The sequence below is a fragment of the Phaseolus vulgaris genome, chromosome 10 (genome assembly GCF_051622355.1).
Source record: "Phaseolus vulgaris cultivar YP4 chromosome 10, ASM5162235v1, whole genome shotgun sequence".
NCBI classification, from domain to species: Eukaryota; Viridiplantae; Streptophyta; class Magnoliopsida; order Fabales; family Fabaceae; genus Phaseolus; species Phaseolus vulgaris.
This window is the reverse complement of record NC_143507.1, coordinates 12,805,727-12,833,725: the sequence shown is the minus strand read 5'-3', so window position 1 is coordinate 12,833,725 and position 27,999 is coordinate 12,805,727. Positions and strand designations below refer to the sequence as shown.

Below are 27,999 nucleotides of genomic sequence, written 5' to 3'. Positions count from 1 at the left end.
GGAGGTGCAGAAAGAAACTACGTGAATGAAGAAATTTCCTTTCAAGTTTTGTAAATGCTTCCTTATGAGCTGAATTGTACAGTGTTTGACTCTTACAAGACTCATTCTTCTGAACGTGATCACAATATCAAACAATCTGTATTGCATCACTTACGTTGCATTTGGCATGAGATTTGCTTGAAAAGGTGAATCAACTGAAGTATTTTAGATGATGACAATGATAATAATCTTATTATCTATGAGGTGCAAATATGATACAGACATTATTTACAAGAAGAGAAGTTGTTCTTTAGGCTTAAAACCTTCATTTATGTGAACAATTCCACTCATTAGAGATCACAATTGTATATATTTCTTCAAAACGGCACAGAACTTTATCCCAATCTCAAAACCTTTGTAGCCTAAGATGCCCTTCCAAACCTTAACTTTAGACGATCAAAGTGAAAGATGTGCTTCCGCACATGGTACACATGGATGCAGTAGAGGAGTGCAGCTAATGTGACTGCTAGAAAGGATAACAAAGTCAACTTCCAAAATTCCTGAAAAGTCAAACAGATAGAAAGAAGCATGATCAACATATTTGAGATTTTGATAAGCATTAGATTCAAAGTAATACCCATGTTTTGACGATGAAAATGATAAGAAGAAAAGCTCTATCCGACTAGTTGAAGTAGGCTACAGCACCAGATGATGCTATTGAGTATGGTAACAGATCAAATCTTCAAATGAAATTCGAGGTTGGCTACAATAGCCATCTTTTAATAAATGAATTTTTTTCATTAAGTTTACACTACGGAGTTTACTAAAAAGAAATAAATTATAGCCAAAGTTATATTATTGTGATGTTGTGGGAAATCAAGTTTGTTTGGAAAATATGCTACTTTGTGGCATGAATTTTCAACCAAAGGCATTGATGTGAATGAACTTGGCTTGTTTTAGCCTTGTCATAGCTAAGCATGCATTTTATCAGTGCAGCAGACCAATTAGAAGACAATATTTCACACAGCATAAAATGTTGAAAAGGGACATTAGTAAATAAGAGATCATGTGTGTTGAGTTGTGGTTTATCCATCCAGAAAATGAACTAGATTCTATTGCATCGTTATTGTCGGAAATATGCCTTAGATGTTGTGCAATTTCTATTAATCATTGTTAGATTAGATGATATTTAAATCACAAATAAGACATTCAATCTAAATTCTATTATGCAATTAAACTGTCTATCACGAACAATCTATCAGACGGTTTGTCATGAACAAAAGTTGTAGATGCTCACAGGGTCTACTACATACTGTAGCTACGCAACATTATTAAATAATCAAAATCACAAATAAAATGATCGGCTTGAATTTTATTCTCTTATGCAATGAACAAGTCTTATCAGATCGTCTATCATGAACACGTACTATAGACACTTAAAGAGTTTACTGAATATTGTAGTTGTAGAAATATTGTTTAGAACACTCAAGATACAAGTAAAAAATTCAATTAGTTTTAGTTATCATCAAAACATATACTTCATGTATGATTTTATGGTTATCAGAGTGTTTAATGGGTCATAGATTGTCTAATTGGTCAAGAGATCATTTAGAGTCTCAACAGTTATTTTCATTCAATAAAAGTTTTATACTTGTAATTAAAAATATTTTATAGGGTTACATACGTTTTCCGTCCATGTACCAAGAATATATTTTTGTCCCTAGTCTAAATTTTAGACCTCTTGATACTTGTAGTAAGGAAACTATTGGAATAAGTCATTACTAATGTTGTTTTTACGTAACAAACAAATTTCAAACGTGGATTGTATTATAATATTATAACATCCATGTCAGCGATGAGTCAACATGAAATAACTTAACATCCTAGTCCACATTGAAAATTTGTTTATCACGTAAAAAAAACTGGCTTCCTTACTACAAGTACCTAGGAGGTTTAAAGTTTGGACTAGGAACGAGGTTTAAAGTTTGGACTAGGAACGAAAACCAATTTTTCATGAAAGTACAGGGACGAAAAACATATTTAATCCTATTTTATATTGTTTCTCCAATTAATTGTTTTTCTTTTATCCTTATACAAAAACCAATAATTGGTATCAAATTGTTTCTCTTCTTGAGGGACCATTTGAAAATTGTTGGAGATCTCACATCAACTCGAGATAAGACCAATTTAAACCATATAAGTGGGGCAAAGCTCATCTTACTTTAGTGAAGATGAGTTAGACTTAAATTTCACTATCTTAATATGGTATCAGAATCATTAAGAATTTAGCCTAATCGTGATCCATCGACTAAAGATAATGCCAAACTATAATATATAAGTGAGGCCAAACTATTGAGACCCTAGACAATCTTATGTCAATAGACCATCTATGAAGTTTTGATGATAAAAAACACTACATGTGTTTAAATATATTTACTTTATCTAAACATTATAACATATGTTTTGTTGCGGCTGATGGATATGGTAGACCATCTTGTATCTATAACAAGTATCACGATCGACGGTCTAATAGACCACATGGAATGTCAATATGGATTAAGTCATAATAAAAGTCGTAACAATCAAATTATCTCTAGATAAATATTAAGAGTTTGAAATGATTTCCAACTACTATAAAATCTATAATTAAAGGTGATTTTATGATCAATGGTCTAAAAGTTAGTTTTATAAGGAAACAAACAAGTGTATGCAATTTGATTTTAATCACAATTAACTATCATATATACGAATTTGTTTGATTTGTTTCCTTAAGCAGAACAAAGGCAAGAGCGCATGAAAGAATCAAATCAAGACTTTCTGAATCAAGCATCCAAGCTAATAATGTTGAAGATACACATTGAAGTTAGCAGAATCAAAGATTAACATGTAGATAACTTCAACAGTCATCTTTAATAATCTACATAAAGGGATCAAGAAGATGAAGAACACACAAGTGCAATAGACAAGTTGTAAAGATACCAGACAATCTATTACCCATCAGATTGAGAGTCTAAAAGTTTTGATGATAACAAAATACTATAAGATATGTTATGAAGATGAAAAAAGAACATAGACGCTAGACAATGTAATAAAATACAAGCGTTAAACCATACAATGCACGCAGATGATAACAAGTATAAACTTAACATTAGATGGAAGTGACAAACGACGGTCATACCATGCAAGAGCTATATTAAAAGGTCTCATAAAGATGGTAGACGATGTCTATAGAAGAACTCACTAGACTATGTTATCAAGCATAACACTTGACAAACGATGAGAGAATCAACAACACATCAGATGATGATCAAGTCAAACACATGGCAGATGATGATGCACAAATGAACAAGGAAGTTTCCAAACTAAGAATTCTCATTCTATATACTGTTCAAATGATTCTTATATGTTTTCAATACTCGTTTTGATATTATGAATTCTTTGAAAATGTTTTTGAGACTGTTTTGCAACCTAATTAAAGAAAGAAATAATAGGCAATGAAAGCCAGAAATAATGAGTGTTTAAAGCTGTACAAATCAAATAAAATCAAATTACTAACAAATTTGTCCTAATAAATATAAAATGGAATCTGCACTTTATTATAACATAATTCTCCTGATTATGCAACACTCCCCCTCAAGTTGGTGAATGTATATCTATCATTCCCAACTTGCAAGTAAGATCTTCGAATTGTTTTGTGGGAAGTCCCTTAGTAAACATATCTGCCAATTGGAGTCTTGAAGGGATGTACTCAGTGGCTATAAGACCATCATCCAACTTCTCTTTAATAAAGTGGCGGTCTATCTCTACATGCTTTGTTCGATCATGTTGAATCGGATTGTGTGCAATACTGATAGCGGACTTATTATCACATGCCAAACCCATAGGAGCTTCATATTTTACTTTTAGGTCATCAAGTATGATCTTCATCCATAAGAGTTCACACACCCCTTGAGCCATGGCTCTAAATTCTGCCTCTGCACTTGATCTTGCAACTACATTTTGCTTCTTGCTCCTCCATGTCACCAGATTTCCACCCAAGAACATGCAGTAGCCTGTGGTGGATCTCCTATCAACAATCGATCCTGCATAGTCAGCATCAGTATATACTTTCATGGATAAGTTTTCCCCCTTTTTGAATAACAATCATTTTCTTGGAGAGGCTTTTAAGTACTGAATAATTTTATCTACTGCCTGCAAATGTCTTTCTCTTAGATCATGCATAAATTGACTAACCACACTAACTGCATAGGCTATATCTGGCCTAGTGTGTGAAAGATAAATGAGTTTTCCCACAAGTCTTTGATATTGTGTCTTCTCCACTTTTGGGTTTTCCTCATCATTCTCAATCCTATGATTTTGCTCTATTGGCACTCCAGTGGGCTTACAACCCAACTTACCAATCTCTTTGAGAAGATCAAGGATGTATTTCCTTTGAGAAATAAAGATGCCCTGTCTCGAGTAAGCAACCTCTATCCCAAGGAAGTACTTCAGCTTCCCAAGATCCTTCATTTCAAATTGAGCAGCTAGTCTCTCCCTCAAATTTTGTTTTTCAATCTCATCATCACCTGTAATAATCATATCATCTACATAGACCAAAAGTAGAGTGAGTTTACCATTCTGAGAATGTTTTATAAACAGAGTATGGTCACCTTGGCTTTGTCGGTACCCCAAAGATACCATAGCTTGAGTAAACCTTCCAAACCAAGCACGAGGTGATTTTTTAAGACCATATAGGGCCTTCTTAAGTATGCACGCCTTATTCCCTTCATTAACAATACCATAACCAGGTGGAATCTCCATGTATACTTCTTCCTCCAAGCTTCCATGCAAGAAGGCATTTTTAACATCAAATTGATGCATTGCCCAACCAAAGTGTGCTGCCAGGGAGAGAATAATCCTGACGGTATTCATTTTTGCCACTGGAGCAAAAGTCTCCTCATAATCGATCCCATAGGTTTGAGTGTACCCTTTTGCAACCAACCTTGCTTTATACCGATCTAGTGTGCCATCAGACTTATACTTAACTGTGTATATCCACCTACAACCCACTGCTTTCTTATCTTTTGGTCTCTCTACAATCTCCCAAGTCTCATTCCTTTCTAACGCGCTCATTTCTTCATTCATGGCTCGAATCCAGTTCTCATCTTTTAAGGCTTCTTGTACCGATGTAGGGATTTTGATAGAATCAATAGCTGAAAGAAAACTCTGGTGCACAAGATCTTTCTTCTTTTCTCAAGGCAATAGGTAAATCATTTAGGTTAGGTTCAAAAGCAGTATTTAAGGTGTCCTCAAGAGTCTCACTGGTATGAGTTCTTACCTCCGGTTTAAACAATTGAAGTTGTTGTTCGACCAGGACGGGTTCTTGTTGCCTTCGCTGATATTGTTTTCCAAAATATTTGTCTTCATTATTCTTCTCTGGTAATGATGTTGGTGCAGGGTCTTTGTCATCCTCCCTAAGAACGAAATCCTGCAACAAAGGAAAAGGTGGCAACTCAAGGTCCTCAGCTTCTTGAATACTCTCCCCCTGAAGCTGAGAACTAGGAAAGAAAGACTCTGTTTCATGGAAGGTGACATCTTTGGAAATATAAACTTTACGACTTTGAGGATGATAACATTTGTACCCCTTTTTGTTGGGGGCATAACTGATGAAGACACATTTGATGGCACAAGGATCTAACTTACCCCAATAAGGACTATGAGCATGGACAAAAGCAGGACAACCAAAGACACGATTCTGAAGACTATTCAACATGGGAATAGAAGGATAGAATGTGGTTATAACCTGAATAGGAGTAACACCCTCTAGAACCCGAGAGGGTAATCTATTAATCAAATAAGTGGCAGTCAGGACTGCTTCCCCCCAGTAAGATCTAGGAACAGATGTTTGGAAAAGTAAAGCTCGAGTAACCTCAAGGAGATGACGATTTTTCCTTTCAGCAACCCCATTTTGTTAAGGAGTGTCCACACAGGTTAATTCATGAACAACTCCATTTTCCTCAAGGAACTTGGAAAGGTTTTGGTTCACATATTCTCTTCCATTATCAGAACGCAATCTCTTAATTGGACTTTCAAATTGTATTTGAATCATTCTGTAAAACTTTACAAACAAGTGAAAAACTTCAGACTTATCTTTCATGAGGAATATCCAAGTAACCCGAGTACAATCATCAATAAATGAAACAAACCATTTGCACCCGAGATATTAGGAATAGGTGAAGGGCCCCATACATCTGAATGAATAAGATCAAAAGGTTTAGAACTTTTATTACCATTGGGAGGAAAAGTTGTCGGATGGTGTTTAGCAAACTGACAAACATCACAATGAAATGACTCAGCAGACACTTTTGTAAATAAAACAGGAAATAAGGACTTTAGGGTACTAAATGGAGGATGACCAAGACGTCTGTGTTGAAGCCATATCTGAGAGGATGACCAAGAATCACGACCTTGCTGAAGATTAGAGGTGTGTGCCTGTAGTCTAGCACCCTTTTTACTTTCTTCATGCTGTAAATAATATAACCCGCCCTACTCTTTAGCAATTCCAATAGTCTTCCCCGTGGCAAGATCCTGAAAAACACAATGGGAAGGGAAAAATACCACTGCACAATTTAAATCTTGGGTAATCTTTTGAATAGACAAGAGGTTATTGGATAGTTTGGGAACATGAAGCACATTTTTTAAAGGAAATGAAGGTTGAAGGTGAATGTTACCACAACCATTAATGGGGGTAGTGGAACCATTAGCAACAGTAATATATGGCTTACCGGATAAAGTAGTGTAGGATGAAAAAGAAGAGGAATGAGGTGTCATATGATCAGTAGCACCAGAGTCTATAATCCAGATATTTTCAGTACTAGAAGCATTAAAGGATAAAAAACTAGAACTCTTACCACTCATAGTGAAGGAACAATAGCTAGATGGCTTACTACGGGAGTCCATGAGAGTTCAAAACCAATTGAGTTTTTCAGATTGGCAAAATTTGATCCTGTTCACAAAAAAAAAAAAAAAAATCCGCCGGAAAAATTTTTCGGTGGCGGTTTCCGGCGGCCGGCGGCAGTTTCCGGCGAGCAGTGGCAGTTCTGGCGAGCGGTGCAGTTTCCGGCGAGCGACGACAGTGGTGGTCGGCGGTGGTCAATGGCGGTGGCAGTAACGGTCAATGGTGCAAGGTGGTGGTGGTGGTCAATGGAGAAAGGATAAGGAAAATAGAAAGTTGCAGCAATGAAGGCTGTCCAAAAAAAAAAAAAATTGCAGCAATGAAGGCTATCAAGGAAAATGATTACAGCAATGAAGGCTGTCAAGGAAAATGATTAAGCAATGAAGGCTAAAAATAAATAAATTGCGGAAGCAGAGTCTCCTAGATCAGGAGCTCTGATACCAAGTGGAAAGAAATAGATGAAATATATTTCTGAGATATCTTACAAATGTGATTACAGTCTCTATTTATAGACTGTTTTACAACCTAATTAAAGAAAGAAATAATAGGCAATGAAAGCCAGAAATAATGAGTGTTTAAAGCTGTACAAATCAAATCAAATTAAATCACCAACAAATTTGTCCTAATAAATATAAAATGGAATCTGCACTTAATTATAACATAATTCTCCTGATTATGCAACAGTTTTTAATCAAAACGAATAATTGAAACATAAAATACAATATGTTTTCAGTATTAACATATGACACAATTGCTTTCATTGAATATACTGTGCTTTAATGATTTAGAAAAGACAAATTGATTTTGAATACAATTGTACTATTATTGATTGAATCAAAATCTGTATGAGAAAATTTTAGAAAAACATAAAGTATATATGATAATACTTTAAAGGTGTTTCGAAACATTTTATGTAATATATTCAAGAGGAATTGGACTTACACTTGAAAATATTTAATTTGAGTATGAACTTGAATATATTATTGCTCTTAAACTAAATTTGAGATTAGAAAGTGTTTATAATATTTCTGAATGTGTATATGAGAATGGAAAGATGTAATAATTCAGAAATAATCTAAGTTATTGTTTTCAATAGTAAACATGCTTTGATATAGAAATTATATTGATTGATGAGTCTCACAAAATGTTTCTAAATGTATTTTAGGATCATAAAAAACGCACATAAGTCAAATCTAGACTTTACATACTTAATGTTTTACCTTGAGAAACCACGAAGTTGACAAGCAAGATTAATGTAATCAAGCAGCGACAACCAATCATTGCCTAGAGAAAGCACGTGCAAAAAAAATCCAATTTAAAGATTTATCACAAGGCAAAGAAGCATTCAAAGCTTGTAACAGAACATTCCAAATTCAACGTCTGATACACTGAAGATTCAATACAGCGTTCTTATTCAGTTGTTTAAGGAAATTATCCAACGAAGAAGTACGTGATGATGAAGTGAAGAACAAAATCCAAGCATTGCCATATATACTCTATCAACGTTCTCACATATACAAGTATGGAAAGAAATCTCAAGTACAAAGACGTGCAAATATTTATAAGGTCAAAGTTTCCATATCAAGCGTTCAGTACACTTTGAAGATACAACGTGATAAAGATATGATTGAAGAAACAATCACACATATTAAAGGAAACAATTCAAATTATTTCACATGCTCAAGGACACACAAAATATAATAAAAGCAGAAGTTGATATATTCGCGTTTGATATGAAGAAGATGATGAACAATACACAATGATGAGGGATATAACATCAAATACTCAAGATCACAATAGTGAAGTATCAATGTTCACATTAAAGACTAAAGAAGAAACAATTCAAACTACAATTAAAGTCCAAGACGCATAAAAGTCAATCAAAGCAAGAGTTTATATATCCAGCATCCAACGAATATGTGAACAAAAAGAAGAATCAAAGCCTCAATGGTCACAATCTGAAACTTATATAAAGACCTTGAAGGTGAAGAAGACCACACAACAATTACACGAGAAAAAGCTTACAAAGCCAATTTACATTTTGAGTGTGTATAGTCTTTCTGAGAGAATATTTCTTATTTGCTTTTTAATGCATTCATATTTTGGGGAGTGAGCTACTCTCTGATCCAGAGTGTTTTCTCAGTTGTTGAGAGGTATTAGTCTTAAAGGTTTAAAATACTTGTTTCCTGGTGAGGTGTAGAATACTTGTTACCTGAAGTGATGTAGTCTTAAATGGTTTATTTAGGGTTTAGGGTTTAAGATGACTGAACATAGCCTTGTGATTGGATGAACCAGTATAAAACTCTATGCACATTTCTCTTTATCTCTTTAAAGAAATACATGGAATGTATTTCTGATGTGTTTACAAATGTGATTACAATCTAAATTTATAGACTATTTACAACCTAATTAAGGAAAGAAATAATAGGTAATTAAAGCTATACAAATCAAATCAAATCACTAAAAGATATCAAATTTGTCCTAATAAATAGAGATTGGAATCTACACTTAATTACAGAATGTATATCTATAAAGTTGGTGAATGTATATCTATCATTCCAGCTTGCAAGTAAGATCTTTGAACTGTTTTATGGGAATTGCCTTAGTAAACATATATGCCAATTGGAGTCTTGAAAGGATGTACTTTATGGCTATAAGACCATTATCCAATTTCTCCATAATGAAATGTAGATCTATCTTTACATGTTTTGTTCAATCATGTTGAAATAGATTGTGTACAATACTGATAGTAGACTTATTATCACATGCCAAATCCATAGGAGCTTCATATTTTATTTTGAGGTCATCGAGTATGATCTTCATCCATAATAGTTCAGAAACCCCTTGAGCCATGACTCTGAATTTTGCCTCTGCACTTGATCTTTGAGACAAACCGACAGATGACTAAGGACACAACAAACACTTCCCAAAAGGGTCAGTCATCTCAAGATACAAAGTCATGCCCCACCAAGCCTCGAGAAAGAATCAACAAAAGAAGAAGAAGCTATAAACCAAAATATCAGATGTTCTTCCTTTTGGTTTTCTTAAAAAATAGAATATGTTTGTAAATAATTTGGGCTCACTTTAGGGGTCCAAATAGCAAATATAGGCTAGAATAAGGTACCTTTAGCATAATAGGGGGTGTGGGTAGCATTTTAACTTGTTCCTTGGGAGATATTTTGACCTAGGTTTTAGAAGGACAAGCCTAGGATGCGGGTTTGACTTAGTCAAACCCTAAGGCTGCCCATTTTTTCCCTTTTCCCATCCTACCCCTTTAGCTTGTTCTCCAATGCTCCTTCACCTATAAATAGGAGGCCTACCTAGTGTATTTTACAAGTTGAAATTAATAGAAGAAGAGTTACTTTCCACAAATTGTGTGAGGTGTTAATGAGGTTTGAATTCCTCTTAACATTAAAGTCTTATCTTGTGAGTATTGAGAGCTCTCAAGTGGCGACTATCTTCACTTATCTTGGAGGCCAATCACACTCCAAGTGGCGTGTTCCACTTCTCAAATCCATCACATAAGTTTTGTCCTTCCTTCATCTTTTCTTCCATTGTCATTCCATTTGTACTCTTTGTATCATGTTCTTGTTTGGTTTTCCTTGTTTCCATTGGGAAATCTATTTTGGTTTCTTTTCCTTGTTCTTTAATTCCGCACCTTTTAGCATCAATTTTACCTTATAATTGTCTTTTCCTTTTGCCTTTGTAAAATGAACCTTCACATCTACTTAACCACTTGGTTAAGTTAATGTCCAATGTGAACAAACTAACTATGTTATCTGTAGGAGTTCTGAATTCGAGGTCGAATTCTCTTGAACTTGGGGGGCATGATACAACCCAAATAGCTACGAAGATGACCAAGGAAGCAAAAGACAAAGCACATGGTGAACTATCATCTTAGCGACCAATTCATAAACCCACCAAGGATCACATGAACCTCACCAAAGGAGCTGAGCATAAACCATCACACCACCAACTATTCTTCCTTTTGGTCTTCTTATAAGATACAAATATGTTGTAAATAATTGGCTCACTTTTGGGGTCCAAATAGAAAATATAGGCTAGAATAAGGTACCTTTAGCATAATATGGGGTGTGGTTAGCCATTTAGCTTGTTCCTAGCCCTTTTGGAAGCATTTTGACCTTGTTTCCAGAAAGACAAGCCTAGGATGCGGGATTGACTTAGTCAAACCCTAAGGCTGCCCATTTTTTCCCTTTTTCCATCCTACCCCTTTAGCTTGTTCTCAAAGGCTCCTTTACCTATAAATAGAAGGCTTACCTAGTGTATTTTACAAGTTGAATGAAATAGAGAAAAGTTACTCTGCACATTTTGTGTGAGATGCTAGTGAGGCTTGTCCTCTTAGTCTTTTAGTCTTATCTTGTGAGAATTTGAGAGCTTTCAAGTGGCAGCTTCCAACACTTATCTTGGAGTCATTTCATCATCTAAGTGGCGTGTTCATCATCTCAAACTCCATTTCTCATAAGCTTCCTTTTTCCTTCATCTTTTCCTTCCATTGTCATTCCATTCAATTCATAAATATGTTATTGTTTTGCTTCCTTATATGTATTCGGTCATTTCCTTTTGTTATTATTTTCATTGATTAATTTCGCACTATATCTTGTCATCATCTTCACCTTATAATTGTGTTTTCCTTTTGTCTTTGTGAAATGAACATTCACATCTACTTAACCACTTGGTTAAGTTAATGTCCAGTAGGGATTTTCCTTAGGTTTTCACTCTTAATTTCCTTAAAAATCTCAATCATAAATCTAAAGTGTGACCTAAATGAACAATCCTAAAATCAACTGACATCAACAAGCTAGAACTTTTACTACTTATGGTTAAAGAACAAGAGCTAGAAGTCTTACTAAGAGAATTCATGAGAGCTCGTAAACGTTCTAACTCTTCTTTACTAAGAGTTGGGACCTCCTCTACTACTTGAGGGAAAGGTAGGGCTGATGCACTTTCAGATTCATACTAGGCTTGATTTGCATGCCTTTGTATGGTACCTTTGAATCCTCTGGTACGTTCAAAGAACTTGTCATTTCCATGAAGTTTGAAGCACCTTTCCTTAGTATGATCCTTCTTCTTACGATAGCTGCACCAGCGATCATCAAGATTAGCCTTTGTGGGAGGCTTTCCAAATGAAGGGAATGGACCTCTTATAGGACCATTGCTAGTAGACAAAGTTGAACTATCAACAGAATTGCCCCTATCCAACATTGTTAACCTCTAAGTTTCTTCCCCTCGTACAATGTGAAAAATTTCTAAGAAAGAAGGAAGTTTTTCCATACCCAAAATTTGAATCCGAATTGGATCAAATTCAAAGTTTAGTCCAAACGAAATTTAAATATTCATACCCTTTTAAGGAACTGTGCTAGTGTGATAGAGTCATTTGTGCATTTCATTTTCAAATTATAATATTGATCTAATTCGATCCATAAGCCATTCAACATACCATATTAGTTTGTAATTGAAAGGATCCCTTCGCCTGTATTGAAGATCTTGTTTTCTATCTCGTAACATGTTGCAATATCCTTTTTCATAGAGTACGTTTGACAAAGGTTTTCCCAAATCTCCTTAGCATTGGAGAGGAACATACAATTTCGACTGATCTCTGGTTTCATAGAAGGCCATAACCAGGTCATGATAGAGAGTCTTCATCGTTCCAATCTTCATATTTAGGATTGTTATTTGCTGGAAGGTTCCCTTCTAGGTGATTCAATATCATCCTTCCCTTGAGGATAACATGAACCAATTGGGCCCATTGCAGGTAATTGCTTCCATCAAGATGATAGTTACTTTGCAACACCTGCAGATCATTGGAGCTAGGAGGGGTTGTCTTTTTATCCGACATCAGTAAGAGTTGACGATGATGAGACAAAATCGACTGGATTGCAGATCGACAAAAATCTGGTGGTGGTCCTATTCAAAAAAAACATTCGTTGGAAAATTTTTCTAGCGGTGGTGGTCAGTGGAGGTTGACGACAACGGTGAGCGACAGTGGTGGTTGGCGGTCAACAATGGTGCTCGGCTACCAGCGGTGGGAGTGGAGGTCAATGATACAAAGTGGTGGTCAACAGAGAAAAAACAAAACCTTTGCAAAAATGAAAGCTGCCGAGAAAAATAATTGCAACAATGAAGCCTAGAAAAAAAATTCCAAAAGCAGAGTCTCACAGATCGGGAGCTCTGATACCAAGTTGAAGAAATAGATGAAATGTATTTTTGAGATGTGTTTACAAATGTGATTACATCTAAATTTATAGACTATTTACAACCTAATTAAAAGAAAAAAAAATAATAGGTAACTAAAGCTATACAGATCAAATCAAATCACTGAAAGATATCACATTTGTCCTAATAAATATATAATGAAATTTGTACTTAATTACAAATTAATTATCTCCTAATTATGGAACATCTTGCTTATTTTAGTTTGTATTTTATTGTGTTAAAAATAAGTGAATTGAGTTCAAGCACCATTCAACAACCCCCTCCCCTTCTGGATCCAATTGTACCTACACAAATTTTATCAAGCTTATTGAAAACTATGTGTTCTTTGTGGGTGTGAGTTATAGCCTTGTAATTCTTCACTTTGTAAAGTTTATCCTTTGAGCTTAATTTTTACTCTCTTTTAGAGTGTTTATTGCTTTTGAGAGTTCTTAATCTCAAGGGGAGATTAAGAAAGTTAAACCATAAGTGATTGGTGTACTCGTTGTAATCATTCAAGTGGGAACCACTTAAGTTGTTTGCTTAAGGGAGAACTTAACGTTGTCCATGGGTTTGGGTGAATCAGTATAAATCTTTGTTGTGTTGTTTGCTTTGTGTGATCCTAGATAGTCTAGTTTAATTTACTGCGAAAAAAATGTCTAAGGCTTTATGCAACCCCTCCTTGTAGAGTCAATTGTTCCAACACAAACCTCAACTTATTAGGTTGTTTTTGTGAGTTAAGTTAGTCCTAAACACACTTACTAAGATGGCAAACATTCAGAGTCTATTCTAGTCAAGATTTGGGCATATCCTATCATCCGCTATCAGACCCCCTCGATTCCTATGCTCGATGTGCTCGGCATGAACACATGATGTCCTTAGTATGAGGGGATGTGTTGGAAACCCCACATTGGTTAGAGATAAAACCAATTTATAGTATTTAAGTGAGGGAAAACCTCATCTTACTGAACCTGTTTTGTAAGGTTGAATCAAATTTCTAACAATTTAATAGAGCAAACTATGATCACTAGGTTGTAAAATGGAGGTTTATTTAGAGGCTTTGGATCTTTTGGAATTTTTTTAAAAGTATTATGAAGTACTTAATCCCACCCATGGCCCAAATAAAAACCATGAGAAAAAAACTTGGAAAGCAATGGACAATCATGTCTCTTTGTTGGTGTTTCAACAACCATATTCACTAAGATCACGACTTTAAGAACACCAAAAGAAATATGGGACTATTTAAAGGGAGAATATTCGAGACATGTAAGTGCTGAACATGGAAGAGGGAATTTGATCTCCAAAGGATAAAAGATTTGAAATAATTAAAGAGTACTCAAACAAGGTATTGCTAACAAGGTAAGATTACTTGAGACCAACTTTTATGATTCAAGAATTATCAAAAAATTCTTGAAACAATGCTAAAAAGATATGAGGCACCCATAACCACTTTGGAGAATACAAAGGATCTAACCAAAATCACTCTGTAGAAGAATTACATGCCTTGTAGACCTAAGAGAAACAAAGGCTTATGAGACAGGGTCATACTATGGAAGGTGCTCTACTGGCTAAGAACCAACAAGCTAGAACATGGAAAAAGAAAAACTACAAGAAGAATCTTTCAGGTAGCAGTGAGAGCAGAGCAAATAATTACAACAAAGGTAAAGGTGAAAAGAAAAGTTACCCACATTGTCGGAGGCACAAAGCTATTATTTATAGAAACAATGATAAACCACATGTTGAAGGGTCAAAGGTTGCCAACAATAAACAACCGTATGTGAAGAGGCTAAGGTTGTTGATCAAGAGGAGGAGGATTATTTGTTTTCTGCCACATGGTTCTCCAAGATGGATCATGTCATAATTGACTTATTAATTGTAGTTGTACTAACCACATGACAAATAACAAGGATCTATTCAAGGAACTAAGCATTGCAAAGGAAAAATAGCAATCTCAACCTACTCAGTCACAAAGTTCATTTATGATGTGTTTTATGTTCCTATAATGGATAAACATTTATTGAGTGTTGCACAACTAGTTGAATGGGTTATAAAGTGTTGTTTGAAAACAAAATCCTGCACAATTAAAAATGCTATGGCAAAGATATTTTTCAAGTTAAAATGAAGAAATTTTTTGCTTTAAATCCATTAGAGGAGGAGCAAATTGTTTTTTCAATAAAAGAAGATATAACTAAATTTTGGCACAAGAAAGAAGAAAATGAAGAAGAAGAAAACAAGCTGGTTCTATAATAGCAGCCCCCAACTCTAGAAGTAGTGTTACTGAAGCAAGGTTGGTAGTAGTAAAGGAACAAGCTTACTCTGCTCAAGAGGAGTCGGAGGAGTGGAAGAGGAAGTATGATTTTGTCATTAGAGAAGCAAAATCTGCTTTAGAGAAAGTTGAAAAGGTAGAGTACGATGAGAAGTGTCTAACTTGAATTTAGAGTTGAAGGCTCAGAAACAAGGATAAGAAGTTCTGATATAGAATGTTTTCACTAATACATTAAAGAGTTGATATCATCATATCTACTGTGTGCACGACATCTCCAGCAACATCGCCTCTGCGCATGGTCGAATCCCCTCCCTCTCCCAATCCCAGTCTCAAGTCAAGCTCCATTCCCAATTCTGAGTCTGGATCTACGGCGGGACGGTTGAAGTACCTCACCGACACGCCCGAGAACATTTGGGGCTTCCTTGACAAAGGATAAATAGATATTGATTCCACTCGCCTTGCGGTAAGCTTGCTATGTGAATGTGACCTAACCGCTACCATTACTGTGATATCTCTCCAACGAACCGCCACCACCCTGTGACCTAACCGCTACCACCGCGCGACCGCTCTGCTCGATTGCCACCACCCTGCGACCTAATCGCTACCACTGCGCGACCGCTCTGCTCAATCGCCACCATCGCCGCACTCGTTCGGAGAAGACGCACCACCTCCGCGCACTCCATAGAAGACGCAAAGTTAATCTAAAAAGAAAATGAAGCGCGAAACCTAAAGAATGGAGGGAAGCAGAGCAAACGTCATGGTGAGACGCGGAGGCCATGGCCCTGGCCGTAAGTCCCCTGGGATGTCAAATGACTTCACAACATTTTTCTTCTCCAACTTCCCCAACGGATTTGGAGAGATGGATATGCTAAAAATATTCCAAAGATGAAGGGTGAAAAATGTTTTCATCTCGCGCAGACTGAATAGGTGGGGTAGAAGATTCAGATTTGTGAGGTTCTTTGATGTAAGGAATGTGGGGAAACTGGAGAGGGAGCTTGATCAAATTTATGTAGGGAATAGAAAACTCAATGTGAATGTTCCGAAATATCGTCGGCACCAAGTACGACCCAGGGTGGAGAGAATGGATGCTCGTCATCTGAACATGGAAAGGCCCAAGTATGAGCAGATGAAGACAACGGTTACAAGTGAAAACATACGTAAGAAAGGGAAGAAGGTCTGGGTGGATAACAGGGAGAAAAAATCGTTTACGGACGTTGTTCGAGGCCTTGAACGAAGGGACTGGAAGGAAGTAGGCTTTAAAACACAGACCCTAACCTTGCCTTGGATGAAGAGTAGTGTAGTTGGCCATTGCATTGCGGGTTTGGGTTTCGAACAGCTGGAAGAAGAATTTGTAAGAGGAGGGTTGAATATGGTTAGAGTGAGATCCTTGGGGGATAAGCTAGCACTCCTAACACCTAGAGAAGGAGAAAACATGGAGGAGCTAATCAAGGTGAATAGAGAGTGGTTTGATAGTCTCTATGAAAGTATCGAACCTTGGACTATGTCAAGGGTAGCGGGCGACAAAGAAGTGTGGGTAAGGTGCTATGGGTTACCGATCTCCCTATGGAATAAAGATTGCTTTGCACGAGTGGTCGGTGATGCAACCACTCTCATCTCTATCGACAATGCCACACTGTTGTGGGAAAATTTACAGTTTGCTCATCTGAAAGTTCGTTTAGGGATTGAACGTTATATAAGGGTGGCAAATAAGACGAAGATTAACGATTAGTTGCTTAGTATTTCTATTGTAGAGGAGCTTCCACTCTCCACAGTAGACCATTGCAAGGGTTGCCATCACCTCTATGAGTCTTCTGATAGTATCTCCTCATCAGATACCTATGTTGAAGAATATATCTTTTCTGTGGAAAGTGGTAAGGAAGAGCACAATCACAAGGCTGGGGAGGATTTCCGATTAAACGGAAATGAGGTCGGAAAAGGGAAAGGGGTTGGTGAAGAAAAGAATAAGTCAAAGGTTTTAAAGGAGGAGACTTCTTCTTGCAACAGGGTGTGTTAGCGGAAAGGTGATAAATCTGTCATGGATGAGGAAATGCAGAAGCAGAAGGCTTATGAGGAACCTGGGCTTGTCAACTCCTTTTATCAAACCTGCGGTTTTACCTCTTACATACCCTGTACCCATGCTGACCTGGCATGGGTTGTGGTGGACTTAGAAAACATGAATACTTTCAGAGTAAATGACACGATTTTGGGCCTAAGTAAGAAATTGGAGGCCCATGAAGTGGAGGGGCAGTCGGAAGCGAGACCTGGTGGATCCGAGTCAGGGACAAAGCTGTTGGATTATGAATCGAAGAGTGACGAAGGTAACTGTTCGGATGGTAATGGTGGTTCGCAAGGAGGGTCGAGTGTGAAGTCCTTATAGGAGGAGCGAAACGAAATGAAGAAGAGAAGCAACTCTGGTAACACTGGAATGGTGAGTGGGATGGTGAAGAAGTGCTTGACACATACAATGATAAAAAACTGCGGGAAACCCAGCGAAGACGTGGAAGACGCAATAGGGCCAGTGATGATGTGCGAAGGAGGAGCTCTCTCGCCAAGCCCAATAGAGGGTGAAGCGTCAGTGGGAAAATTCTCAAGAACCTATCAACGTCGACCCAAATTGAAAGGTCGGATGGAATTGGGAGTACCAAACTCTCATCCTAGGCGCTCTGCAAGACTACATGCAAAAATCTCGCAGGCTGGTAGCTCTATTCTGTTCAGGCAAGGTATGTCCTCTGCGTCTTTATCTGATGGGGATATTGACAACTGTAACCAATGGTTGTTTGTATCTGACCCGGTGGTGGAACCGTCAAAATTCTGGGAGATCAGTAATCGGCTAGGGATCAGGTGTCGTGGGGATCAACATGAGGTTGTCAAGGAATACTCGTGTATGGAAACAAGAGACTTGGAGTTTATGGGAATTGTCGAGGAGGGTAAGAAGGATGGGCCTTTATGATTATAGTAAACTTAAACATTAGAGGTTTGGGGAGAGGCACAAAGGCACGATATATGAGACATATTATAGGAAGGGAGGGAGCAGATTTTGTCTGTGTGCTAAATCTAAAGAACTCTCAGATGCAAGAGGCTTTTCTCTATGGGGTGATAATAAGGTGGGGTGGATGCATAACAAAGGAGACAAAGGAAATGGAAGCTTGTTGTCTATGTGGAATAAAGAAGCCTTTGAATACAAAAATCATTTGATGGGAACAGGCTTTATTATCATCTTTGGCCATTACATAAAATCTTCCTCTAGGTGTGTGGTGGTAAACGTCTACTCTCCATGCACACTGAATGGTAAAAAGAGTTTGTGGGAGGACCTTACTAAAGTAAAAATGGCTCGCCATGAACCAGCTTGGTGCTTTTGTGGGGATTTCAACGCGGTAAGAGGCAGAAGTGAAAGGAAAGGCGTTAGAGGTAGGGGAGAGTAGACAAGTGAGTTAATTGGCTATAATAGTTTCATTGACTCCATCTTTCTACTAGAGTTACCTCTAGTAGGTAAGAAGTTTACGTGGTTTAAACCTGATGGAATGGCAAAGAGTAGAATTGATAAAGTGTTTGTAAATGAAGAGTGGTTGCAGCTTTGGCCCATGAGTAAGCAATATGCATTAAGAAGGGACGTGTCAGACCACTGTGCTATGGTGGTTAAGTCTGTAGAGAAAGACTGGGGTCCCAAACCCTTCAGAACCATTGATGCTTGGTTCCTGGAGAGAGGTTTCAGCAGGATGGTGCAAGACAAATGGCGGTCCTACTCGGTGCAGGGGTATGGCTTGACAAAGATTAAAGAAAAGCTAAAACTCCTCAAATCAGATCTGAAGTCCTGGAACAGGGATGTTTTTGGCAACCTTGACACTACCAAGAGGATATTACAGGATCTGGAGGCTCTAGATTGTCAAGATTGCTCGGGGGGTTTAGTGGAAAACGATAGATTGAAAAGATTGGAGTTGGTTAGTCGCTTGAAAGAGAATGATAAGAAAATTGAATCTCTCAGTTGCCAGAAGGCGAGAGCTAACTGGTTCAAGAATGGTGATTCCTGTACTAGGTTCTTTCATTCCTCCTTGAGGTGGAGAAGGCTCAGAAACGAAGTGAAAGGCGTCCAGGTGGGGGACCATTGGTGTGAGGAACCAAGCACTGTCTGTTCAGAAGCAAAGAAGCTTTTTGAAGCTAGATTCAAAGCAACGAAAGATTTAAGGGTTAGATTGGATGAAGTTGAATTCAAGTCGCTATCTTCGACTGATAACAAGGGTCTCCTAGCATCTTTCTCTGAGAAAGAGATTAGGGATGCAGTGTGGCAGTGTGAAGGTACAGAAAGTCCGGGCCCAAATGGTTATAACTTCAACTTCATCAAAAAGAACAGGGAGTTGCTAAAAGAAGATTTTGTGGCAGCGCTGTCCCTGTTTCATGAGACGGGAAGTATCCCGAAGGGCTGTAACGCCTCTTTCATAGCTTTGGTTCCTAAAGTTAGGGACCCGTCCAAGCTTGAGCAATATAGACCCATCTCATTAGTTGGAGCTATGTACAAGATTATTTCGAAGGTTTTAGCTAGTAGAATGAAGAAGGTGTTGCCCTCTTTGATAGATGAATGCCAATCAGCCTTTGTGAAAGGAAGAGGGATCTTAGACAGTGTTCTTATGGCCAATGAAGTTGTTGAGGATTTAAGGAGAAGTGGGAGAAGAGGGTTGAGCCTAAAGGTGGACTTCGAAAAAGCATATGACTCGGTTAGATAGGCGTTCTTATATGATATGCTATCCAGGATGGGGTTTCACAACCTCTGGATCGCATGGATTAAAGGATGTCTGGAATCCGCCATTGTGTCTGTGTTAATCAATGGGAGCCCTACGGAGGAATTCAAGCAGACTAGAGGGTTAAGGCAAGGAGACCCACTTGCACCCTTCCTTTTCCTAGTTGTAGCTGAAGGCCTTGTTGGGATAGTTAGAAGTGCTAGAAAACCACTTTGCTGACAGGCCTCAAGTTTGGAAGGAAGGAGATTGAGGTGTGCATCCTCCAGTTTGCGGATGACACTATTTTTCTTTGTGAAGACTCCTTCAACAACGTGGTAACCTTGAAGGCCATCTTAAGGGGGTTTGAATTAGCCTCAGGGTTGAAGATCAACTTCCATAAGTCAAAGCTTGCAGGCATCAATGTTCAAAGTAGTGATGTAGCATGTTATACAAAGACGTTGAACTGCAAACAAATGGGAGTACCGTTTAAATATCTGGGCCTTGAAGTGGGAGGTAACCCCAGGAAGAAGCAGTTCTGGGAACCGGTCGTTAACAAGTTAAAAGCGAAGCTCAATGTGTGGAAAGGGAGATTTTTATCCATGGCAGGGAGAATTTGTCTTATCAACTCTGTCATATCTGCTATACCTCTATATTATCTCTCCCTTTTCAAAGCCCCTGACTTAGTCTATAAGAGGATTACCTCTATCCAAAGGAGATTCTTGTGGAGTTGGGGGAAAGAAAGCAAGCCAATTTGTTGGGTTAGTTGGGAAGATGTGTGCAAACCTAAAGAGGAGGGAGGATTGGGTTCAAGAGAAATACGAAAGTTTAACCATGCTCTCCTTGCTAAATGGAGATGGCGTTGTATCTCTCAAGAGGAGGGAAGGTGGAAGGAGTTATTGGACTCAAAGTATGGGTTGGAGCCTGGAAGCGTCCATACACTAGTCAAACTCCAATCTTGGTGGTGGAAAGATCTCTATAAAGCATGCATGGAGGGAGGAGGAAAATAATGGTTTCAAGAAGAACTAAGCTAGAAACTAGGGTGTGGAGACAAAGTAAAGTTCTGGGAGGAGGTGTGGGTTGGGAGCTCTGATCTCAAATCCTTGTTTCCTAGACTGTTCTCCCTATCCTTAAACCAGGGGCAAACAGTGGGTGAAGATGGCGTGTGGATTAATTCGGATTGGAGATGGAGGCTGACATGGAGGCGTGCCAGATTTGAGTGGGAATCATCACTGGAAGCAGACCTCTTTACACTGCTATCAGGGGCACTAATGAGAAGGAATGACGTGGATGTGCAGGTGTGGGGGAAGGAAGAACCAGGCCTTTTTTCTGTGAATTTTGCTTATGAGTGTCTTGCCAAGCAGTCTCGCGGAACCCAATCCGATGTGTTTAATCTCCTTTGGAAGACTAAGGCATTCCCAAATGTGATCGTGACAGCTTGGAGAGTGTTGCTGGATAGAATCCCAACAAGGGTGAGTTTGAGTAGGAGAGGGGTGATGAAGGAATCTACGCTATGTGCAATGTGTCAGCTTAAGGAGGAGTCTTGTCAACATATCTTCTTGGAGTGTAAATACGCACAAAGGGTATGGTCCTTGTGCTTCAAATGGATAGGTATCTCTTCTATTCAACAAAATGATTTAAAGTTGCACTTTATGAGTTTTTTTCTGAGCAATGCTAGCAAGAAGCAAAACCTGGTATGGAAAGGTGTTTGGGCATCTGTTATTAGGTGTATCTGGGACCAAAGGAACCTGATTGTATTCAAAAAAGGGCTAGTAGATGCGGAGGAGGTGTCTCAGAAGGCTCAACTCAAATCCTGGCTTTGGATGAAGCACAAGGTGCATTCCTTTACTTATTCTTTCGTAGAATGGATTCTTAATCCAATGCTTTGCATTAGAAGTTATAATTAGGACTCTCAGATGCCAAGAGTTTTAAGACTACGGCCTATACTGGATTTATAGTTGGTTGGAGGTGTTGGTGGGTTTGTCACGGCCTGCAGCTGGTGCAAGATGGAAAGGACATATGTGCTTGTATGCAAGGGAGTCAAAAGGAATTTTAAGGACATGATGGAGGATTCTGTTTTGATGTGTCTTTTAACAGACCAATAGAGGCAGGGTGTATGCTGGTTCAGGGTTCTGTGTAAGTTGAAGTTGAAAACTCCAACCAATCTAAGTGCGAGATGGACCCTGGCAAGTAGGAAGTTGGTTTCTGATAAAAGTGAGCTTAAAAGGAGCAAACAGGGGGAAGCCAAAGTCCAAAAATGAGCGAATGGAAGATGTTGCATTGAAGTGATTAATTCTGTGACAAGTGCTACAATCGTGCCACTGCAAGCTGGGTAGAAGGAATGTCAATGAGGTGGTGGAGAAAACCAATATTTTGGTGTATTTTGATGGTTTTGTAGCTGCAGTTTGCAGTGCTTATAGCATTCCAATACGAGCACGGTGCTAGCTGGAATAGGATGTCTAGCTTATGCAGCAAACATTATCTATCTATTGCTTCTGGGTTCATATGTGCTTGTATGCCAGGGAGTCAAAAGGAATGTTAAGGACATGATGGAGGATTCTGTTTTGATGTGTCTTATAACAGACCAATAGAGGCAGGGTGTATTGATGGTTTTGTAGCTGCAGTTTGCTGTGCTTATAGCATTCCAATACGAGCACGGTGCTAGCTGGAATAGGATGTCTAGCTTATGCAGCAAACATTATCTATCTATTGCTTCTGAGGTGTTTGTTCATCTCTTTTTTCTTGGAGATTGTTAATGTGATTTGGTTTATGTAAAAGGGTTGGGATACCCCTTTTGTATCCCTCTTAACTTAATTTCATTCTTTGTTGATAAAAAAAAAAATCTATCTATTGCTTCTGGGGTGTCTGTTCATATCTTTATTCTTGGAGATTCTTAATGTGGTTTGGTTTATATAAAAGGGTTGGGATACCCCTTTTGTATCCCTCTTAATTTAATTTCATTCTTTGTTGATAAAATAAAAAACATTAAAGAGTTGATTGAGAAGTTAAAAGTTGAAAGTCCGAACATCCAATTATATCAAAGGGAAGCGATTGTATTTCAACAGGAGAAACCAAATCATTCTAAATCAGCAGGTTAAATTTTTGAGGGAGAAACTAAGAGTTTGCATCCTCCAATGCAAGGAGGAGTGTTGGTAACGTGCCTTAGATGCTATCAAAGCAGTTTTAATTTTAATTTTGAATAAGTCAATTATTAAATTTATAAGAATATGTTACTTGTTTCTAGTTGTTAGAATAACTAGTTTCATATTTTATTATTCAGCTATCAGTAGCAACTCCTAAAATCATGGAGCCAGATTTCTATTAAGTTATTTCAGTGAATAGAAGCCAGATTCAATAAAAGCTTTAGGCTTTTTCCAATTCAAAATACTTTATACTGTTTCCTGGCTCTATTGTTTTTCTTCTATCCTTAAACAAAAAACAACAGTTATATGGTGCAAAAGAAAGTTTGGGAGTGTTCTAATAATGGAGATGCTTCTGACAAATTTGTTGTCTAAAGAGTAAATTTTCAACTGTAATAATTAGAATAATAAATAGGGGTACTTTTGTTAGATCTAATTTGATGTTAGTGAAATTAGAATAATTCTGTCAGAAGTTGAAATTTGACGAGATACTCAAAGTCTTTTATGACAGACCTAAAGGGAAATTTTCAGGTAGCAAGTATATATATAAAAAAAAATCTTTTGGGTAGGACATGGATGTTTAAAAACTCACCCGTGGATCAGATATTACGATTCCCATTACATAGGCCAATAAATCCATCAAAGACTGAAGTGAGTTCTGAACACCCCCAACAATCAAACGATCAGATTCAGGAACAAGATCCTGTACGAAAAAAGTTAATGAAACAAAAGTCAGGCCAAGATGATTATTAAGAAAGATAACTTCAGTGATTGATCATAGACATTTTGTTAAAAAAAGATTTAGGAAAATTTAAGTAACTTCAGGTAATAAGGGTAATTTCTTGCCTGCATTTGTTGAAGCAGAGACAAATCAAACATCCACAATCCAAGCCGAGAAATGGCTACACTTCCCATAAGAATATATGATGATAGACAGCCACTTTGGATCCATATTGCAGCTATACATGGAAGGAGGCAAGTCCACTGCAATTGAATGCACAACATACATGAACAAGGACAACACAGATCGTTAGAAATAACCCATTTAATCAAACAACCTATATACTAATGTCATATCAATAATACATTTTTTTTCAGTTCACAGAAAATTGAGTATTTGACTGGTACTCATGTCATTTATACAGAACATTCTAGAGCCATTCATTACTAAATTTATACCTGAGACCATACAGACCAAAGTCCTGTTCTAATAGTTGATATTTGAGACTGTAGCACAGGATATGCAACTGTTGCAGCAATTCCAATCGCAGCACTTATTCCTCTTGCTATTCCAATAACATATGCAGGTATGCCTTCCCATTCTAAGTTGGCTGTCATCAAAGTTCCAAAGCTGAGGCAAAAATTGAAGTTTTATCAATGACTCTTATTAGAATTTTAAAAGAGAAAAAATATATTTATCTTGATTCTAACAACTCTTCATGCCCGACAAACAGCAAAAAAAATAAAATGCAAGACATGTTTCTGACCTGCTTCATAAATAAACTGGATATTTTAAGCATTAGTGGGAAAGGCTAATTCTGGTTAGTCTTTTTTTTTTTTCGTGTAATATTTACTTGCTACACTTTTTTTTGTAGGCTTTCACCTGAGTACAGTGAAAAATAGCAAAGCCAGAGCTAGTCCAGGAAGGGCAACTTCTTGCTTTAGATAAACTTTCCACGCAGCAACATAAGGAATTTCTGAAATCTTCTCACAAAGTTTTTTACTGCTTTTTCTATCCACCATTTCTGAGCTACCACCAATAACAGAAAGCAAGCTATCTTCCTCCAAAGTTGGATTGTTTTTATGTTGATCACTTTGTGAAAGTCTTGCCATCCTCCTCTGGCTACTTTGGCCTAATGCTGGAATCCCATTATATGCAGATGTAAAAAGCCAATACTCCACCCAAACGGACACAGTATTCCACAGTACTAATGTTATGGCAGATGCTTTTAGTGATACAAAGCTTATTATAAACCCAGTAATAACAGGAGCAAGAAGCTTGCAAGTTAGATCAATGCGTCTTATAACTGAATTCATCTTTGTCAGCAATTCTGGGGGTTGACCTTCTGCTATAACTAACAACCTGTATAATAGAAACAAGAATAACATCATGTTCTTGACAAAAATATTTTTCTCCAGTTAATTAAGCATCCCTCATGATTCAGTTAAATTTAAGACATTAGATTATGTAACATAAGCAAAGGCATTACATTCTGAAGTGACATAATAGAGGTGCTAATCATGCTTTGAAATACCATTTTTCCTTTACTGTGCACAATTAAACTACTTGAAAACCAGAAAAAAGTTGGAATAAATAATATTCTTCTGAGTTGCAAATTTGAGACATAGTAAAGACAACAACTAATTTTACCATTCTCTTTCAATCAAGATTGTACCAGCAAGAGTAGAAAGCACACCAATTCCACCACAGATATTGATGGTCCATGACAGTAATATGAAAGCTGAAAAATTTGTAAACTTCAAAGATGAGTTGACAAGTAAAACAATTACAGCTGTCCCAGCAATAACAAAAGAGAGATTTTGTGTCACCAGCCACAACCGCAAAACCTGCCAATAAAGTATGCTGACAGAGTTACTTCACCAAAGACACCTTGATATTCATAATAAAATAATTAAGAACCAAATTTAAATAACTAAAGCTACCTGTGTCAGATATTGCTATATACTTTTTTATCTTTGAATTTTGTTCATCTCTTATTCTTTAGATAATTCTTGAAATGATTTTGGCATTTCACATGCATATGCTGGTAGAATCTAAGGACTTAAACAAAGAATCTGATGGATAGAGGAAGTCCAAAAGCAGAATGAACCAACGGTTTAAGCAAAGACTTCACATCTTGATCAAAATTTTATGGCATCAGATTTATAAGCAGTTTCACTTATATAATCCTCTCTTTACCCATTTCTTTCCGTTTTTTGGGCCTCTTCATTCATACCCACATAAAAGTAAAGGGGAAAAAAGATAGACCTGTCAATAATGGACCCATAATTCTATGAAGACAAGTAGAATAGAAAAGATCTGAAGTTATCGTTTAGCTTTTAGCAAAAGGACAGAAAGCTTTACAGGTCAGAAGCACTAGTAGCCTTTGCATAAAAGCAGATAAAATAATTAGCAAGACTTTGGTCTCACACCTTCACATAAGACAACTTATCAACCCATCTTCCAATTATGGGGCCAAACAGTGCAATGGAGGCAGATTCAACGGCACCATATATTGCTGCATACAACAAAGAGTCTGGCCATATGTTGACCATATATAAACCAACAGAGAACTCCCACATCCTGAAAACACAGAGGCACAGTGAATTAAACCAGTAAAACCCAAACCAAACAAAATAGTGCAACCCATTCCCTTGGAATCAGTGATTTTGAAAATCTCAACTCTCAAGCCAAGACAGAATGTTCCTAATTCATTAAGTAACTAACTCCCAGACACCTTCCATGCATGTATATTATATCTTATCTAATGTGGTATATTTCCCAGGATGGTACAATTAGGGGTAATTGATACAGTTAAATATCACATCCCACTAAAAAATTTCTCATTTCATAAGACAAACAACCATTTCAATTAATCCGTTTTGGTAATACGGCAGAAACCCATTCTCCTCCTATTCAGGGAGATTTTAAAAACTATAAAGAAGACAAAGGAAATTTTTCTTTGCATTCTTGTAAAAGTGAAATCAATTAAGCGCCGGAAACAATAGTGATTAGTGACCTATCAATAATATTTGAGTTAAAACAATTAAATCAATGGTGAGAGGTGAAAGAAAAACCTGGCATCCCATCTTGCTAAGAAGTGACCAATATACAAATGATTAATTAGAGAAGATGGAGTTTGTTGTTGTTCGGGAAGAAGAGGCTCTCTTGTCAATGTGATGCTTTCTTCCATATCAGATTCTTCCTTTTCATTCACTCCCTTAGACCATTAAACTCTTGAGCAAGAAACATGCAATTTTTGTTGTAATTGTCTCTAGATGATAATGATAGTCAATGTGATGCTTTCTTCCATAACAGATTCTTCCCTTTCTTTCACTCCCTTTGACCATTAAACTCTTGAGCAAGCAACATGCAGTTTTTGTTGTAATTGTCTCTAGATGATAATGCTAGTCAATGATACATCATCAACAATAATAATAATAATATCCATAACGATAATAATAATAATAATAATATTATTATTAATAATAATAATAATATTAATAATAATAATAGAATAATATATATTCGTGGAATAGCACATGAAAAATTAGAATTACGCAAATCTTTTAAAGAGGTATTTATGTGTGTTGAAATTTTTAGTTTTAAAACTTTAAAATATTTTAATGAAATTAATTGTTTTTATCTATAACAAGTGAGGTATAGGATTGGGTAGGGGTGACAAAGTGGAGCGGGCCATGCGGGTCGGTCCATGGCGCGCTGAAAAAAATGCAGGGTGGATTGTTTATTTGACAGTTTCTTTCTACACACCTACATTTTTCTTCCTGTACCCCCATAAGGTTGTGCAAAGACAAAACTATCCCTATATAAATTGTATATTTTTTTTTGTATTTCGGATTATGAAATCCGGTAAATTTTCAGATTCACGCTTCTGGTAAATTTTTGGATTGGCGCATCCGGTAATCTCCGGGATTGATGCTTCCGGTAGTACATGAATGATAGTGTTAATCCAAAATAAAAAAATGCAAAACATCCATAATTGAAAAAACCATTCCGGATCCGCAAATCCGTAATTCAAA

General features: G+C 37.2%; 1 protein-coding gene across 9 annotated transcripts; it reads right to left on the bottom strand.

Annotated features, from left to right (window-relative positions):
• Positions 1 to 20: 20 nt before the first annotated feature.
• LOC137818510 (solute carrier family 40 member 2) lies at positions 21 to 27,375 on the bottom strand. 9 transcript variants are annotated; one of them, XM_068621977.2, is made up of 9 exons: positions 27,037 to 27,375; positions 26,392 to 26,542; positions 25,610 to 25,806; positions 24,842 to 25,321; positions 24,418 to 24,589; positions 24,085 to 24,222; positions 23,831 to 23,941; positions 8,134 to 8,197; positions 21 to 539 (listed from the first exon to the last, which is right to left on the bottom strand). In XM_068621977.2, the coding sequence occupies exons 1-9, from the start codon at positions 27,150 to 27,152 to the stop codon at positions 436 to 438; spliced, it is 1,533 nt and encodes a 510-aa protein (XP_068478078.1). In that variant the 5' UTR covers positions 27,153 to 27,375; the 3' UTR covers positions 21 to 435. The 9 variants fall into 9 exon arrangements, with proteins under 9 accessions (XP_068478078.1, XP_068478080.1, XP_090152769.1 ...); XM_068621979.2 differs by lacking the exon at positions 8,134 to 8,197 and having other exon boundaries at positions 27,037 to 27,355; XM_090296643.1 differs by lacking the exon at positions 27,037 to 27,375 and having other exon boundaries at positions 25,635 to 25,806.
• Positions 27,376 to 27,999: the final 624 nt, after the last annotated feature.

Bases quoted from the DNA above. Each gene is read 5' to 3' on its own strand.
- LOC137818510 (XM_068621977.2), bottom strand. From the start codon at position 27,152: ATGGAAGAAAGCATCACATTGACAAGAGAGCCTCTTCTTCCCGAACAA. The intron at 25,322-25,609 runs GTAAAATTAGTT...TCTATTATACAG, and splicing joins ATCTTGATTGAAAGAGAATG to GTTGTTAGTTATAGCAGAAG. The intron at 24,590-24,841 runs GTGAAAGCCTAC...TTTTTGCCTCAG, and splicing joins CTATTTTTCACTGTACTCAG to CTTTGGAACTTTGATGACAG.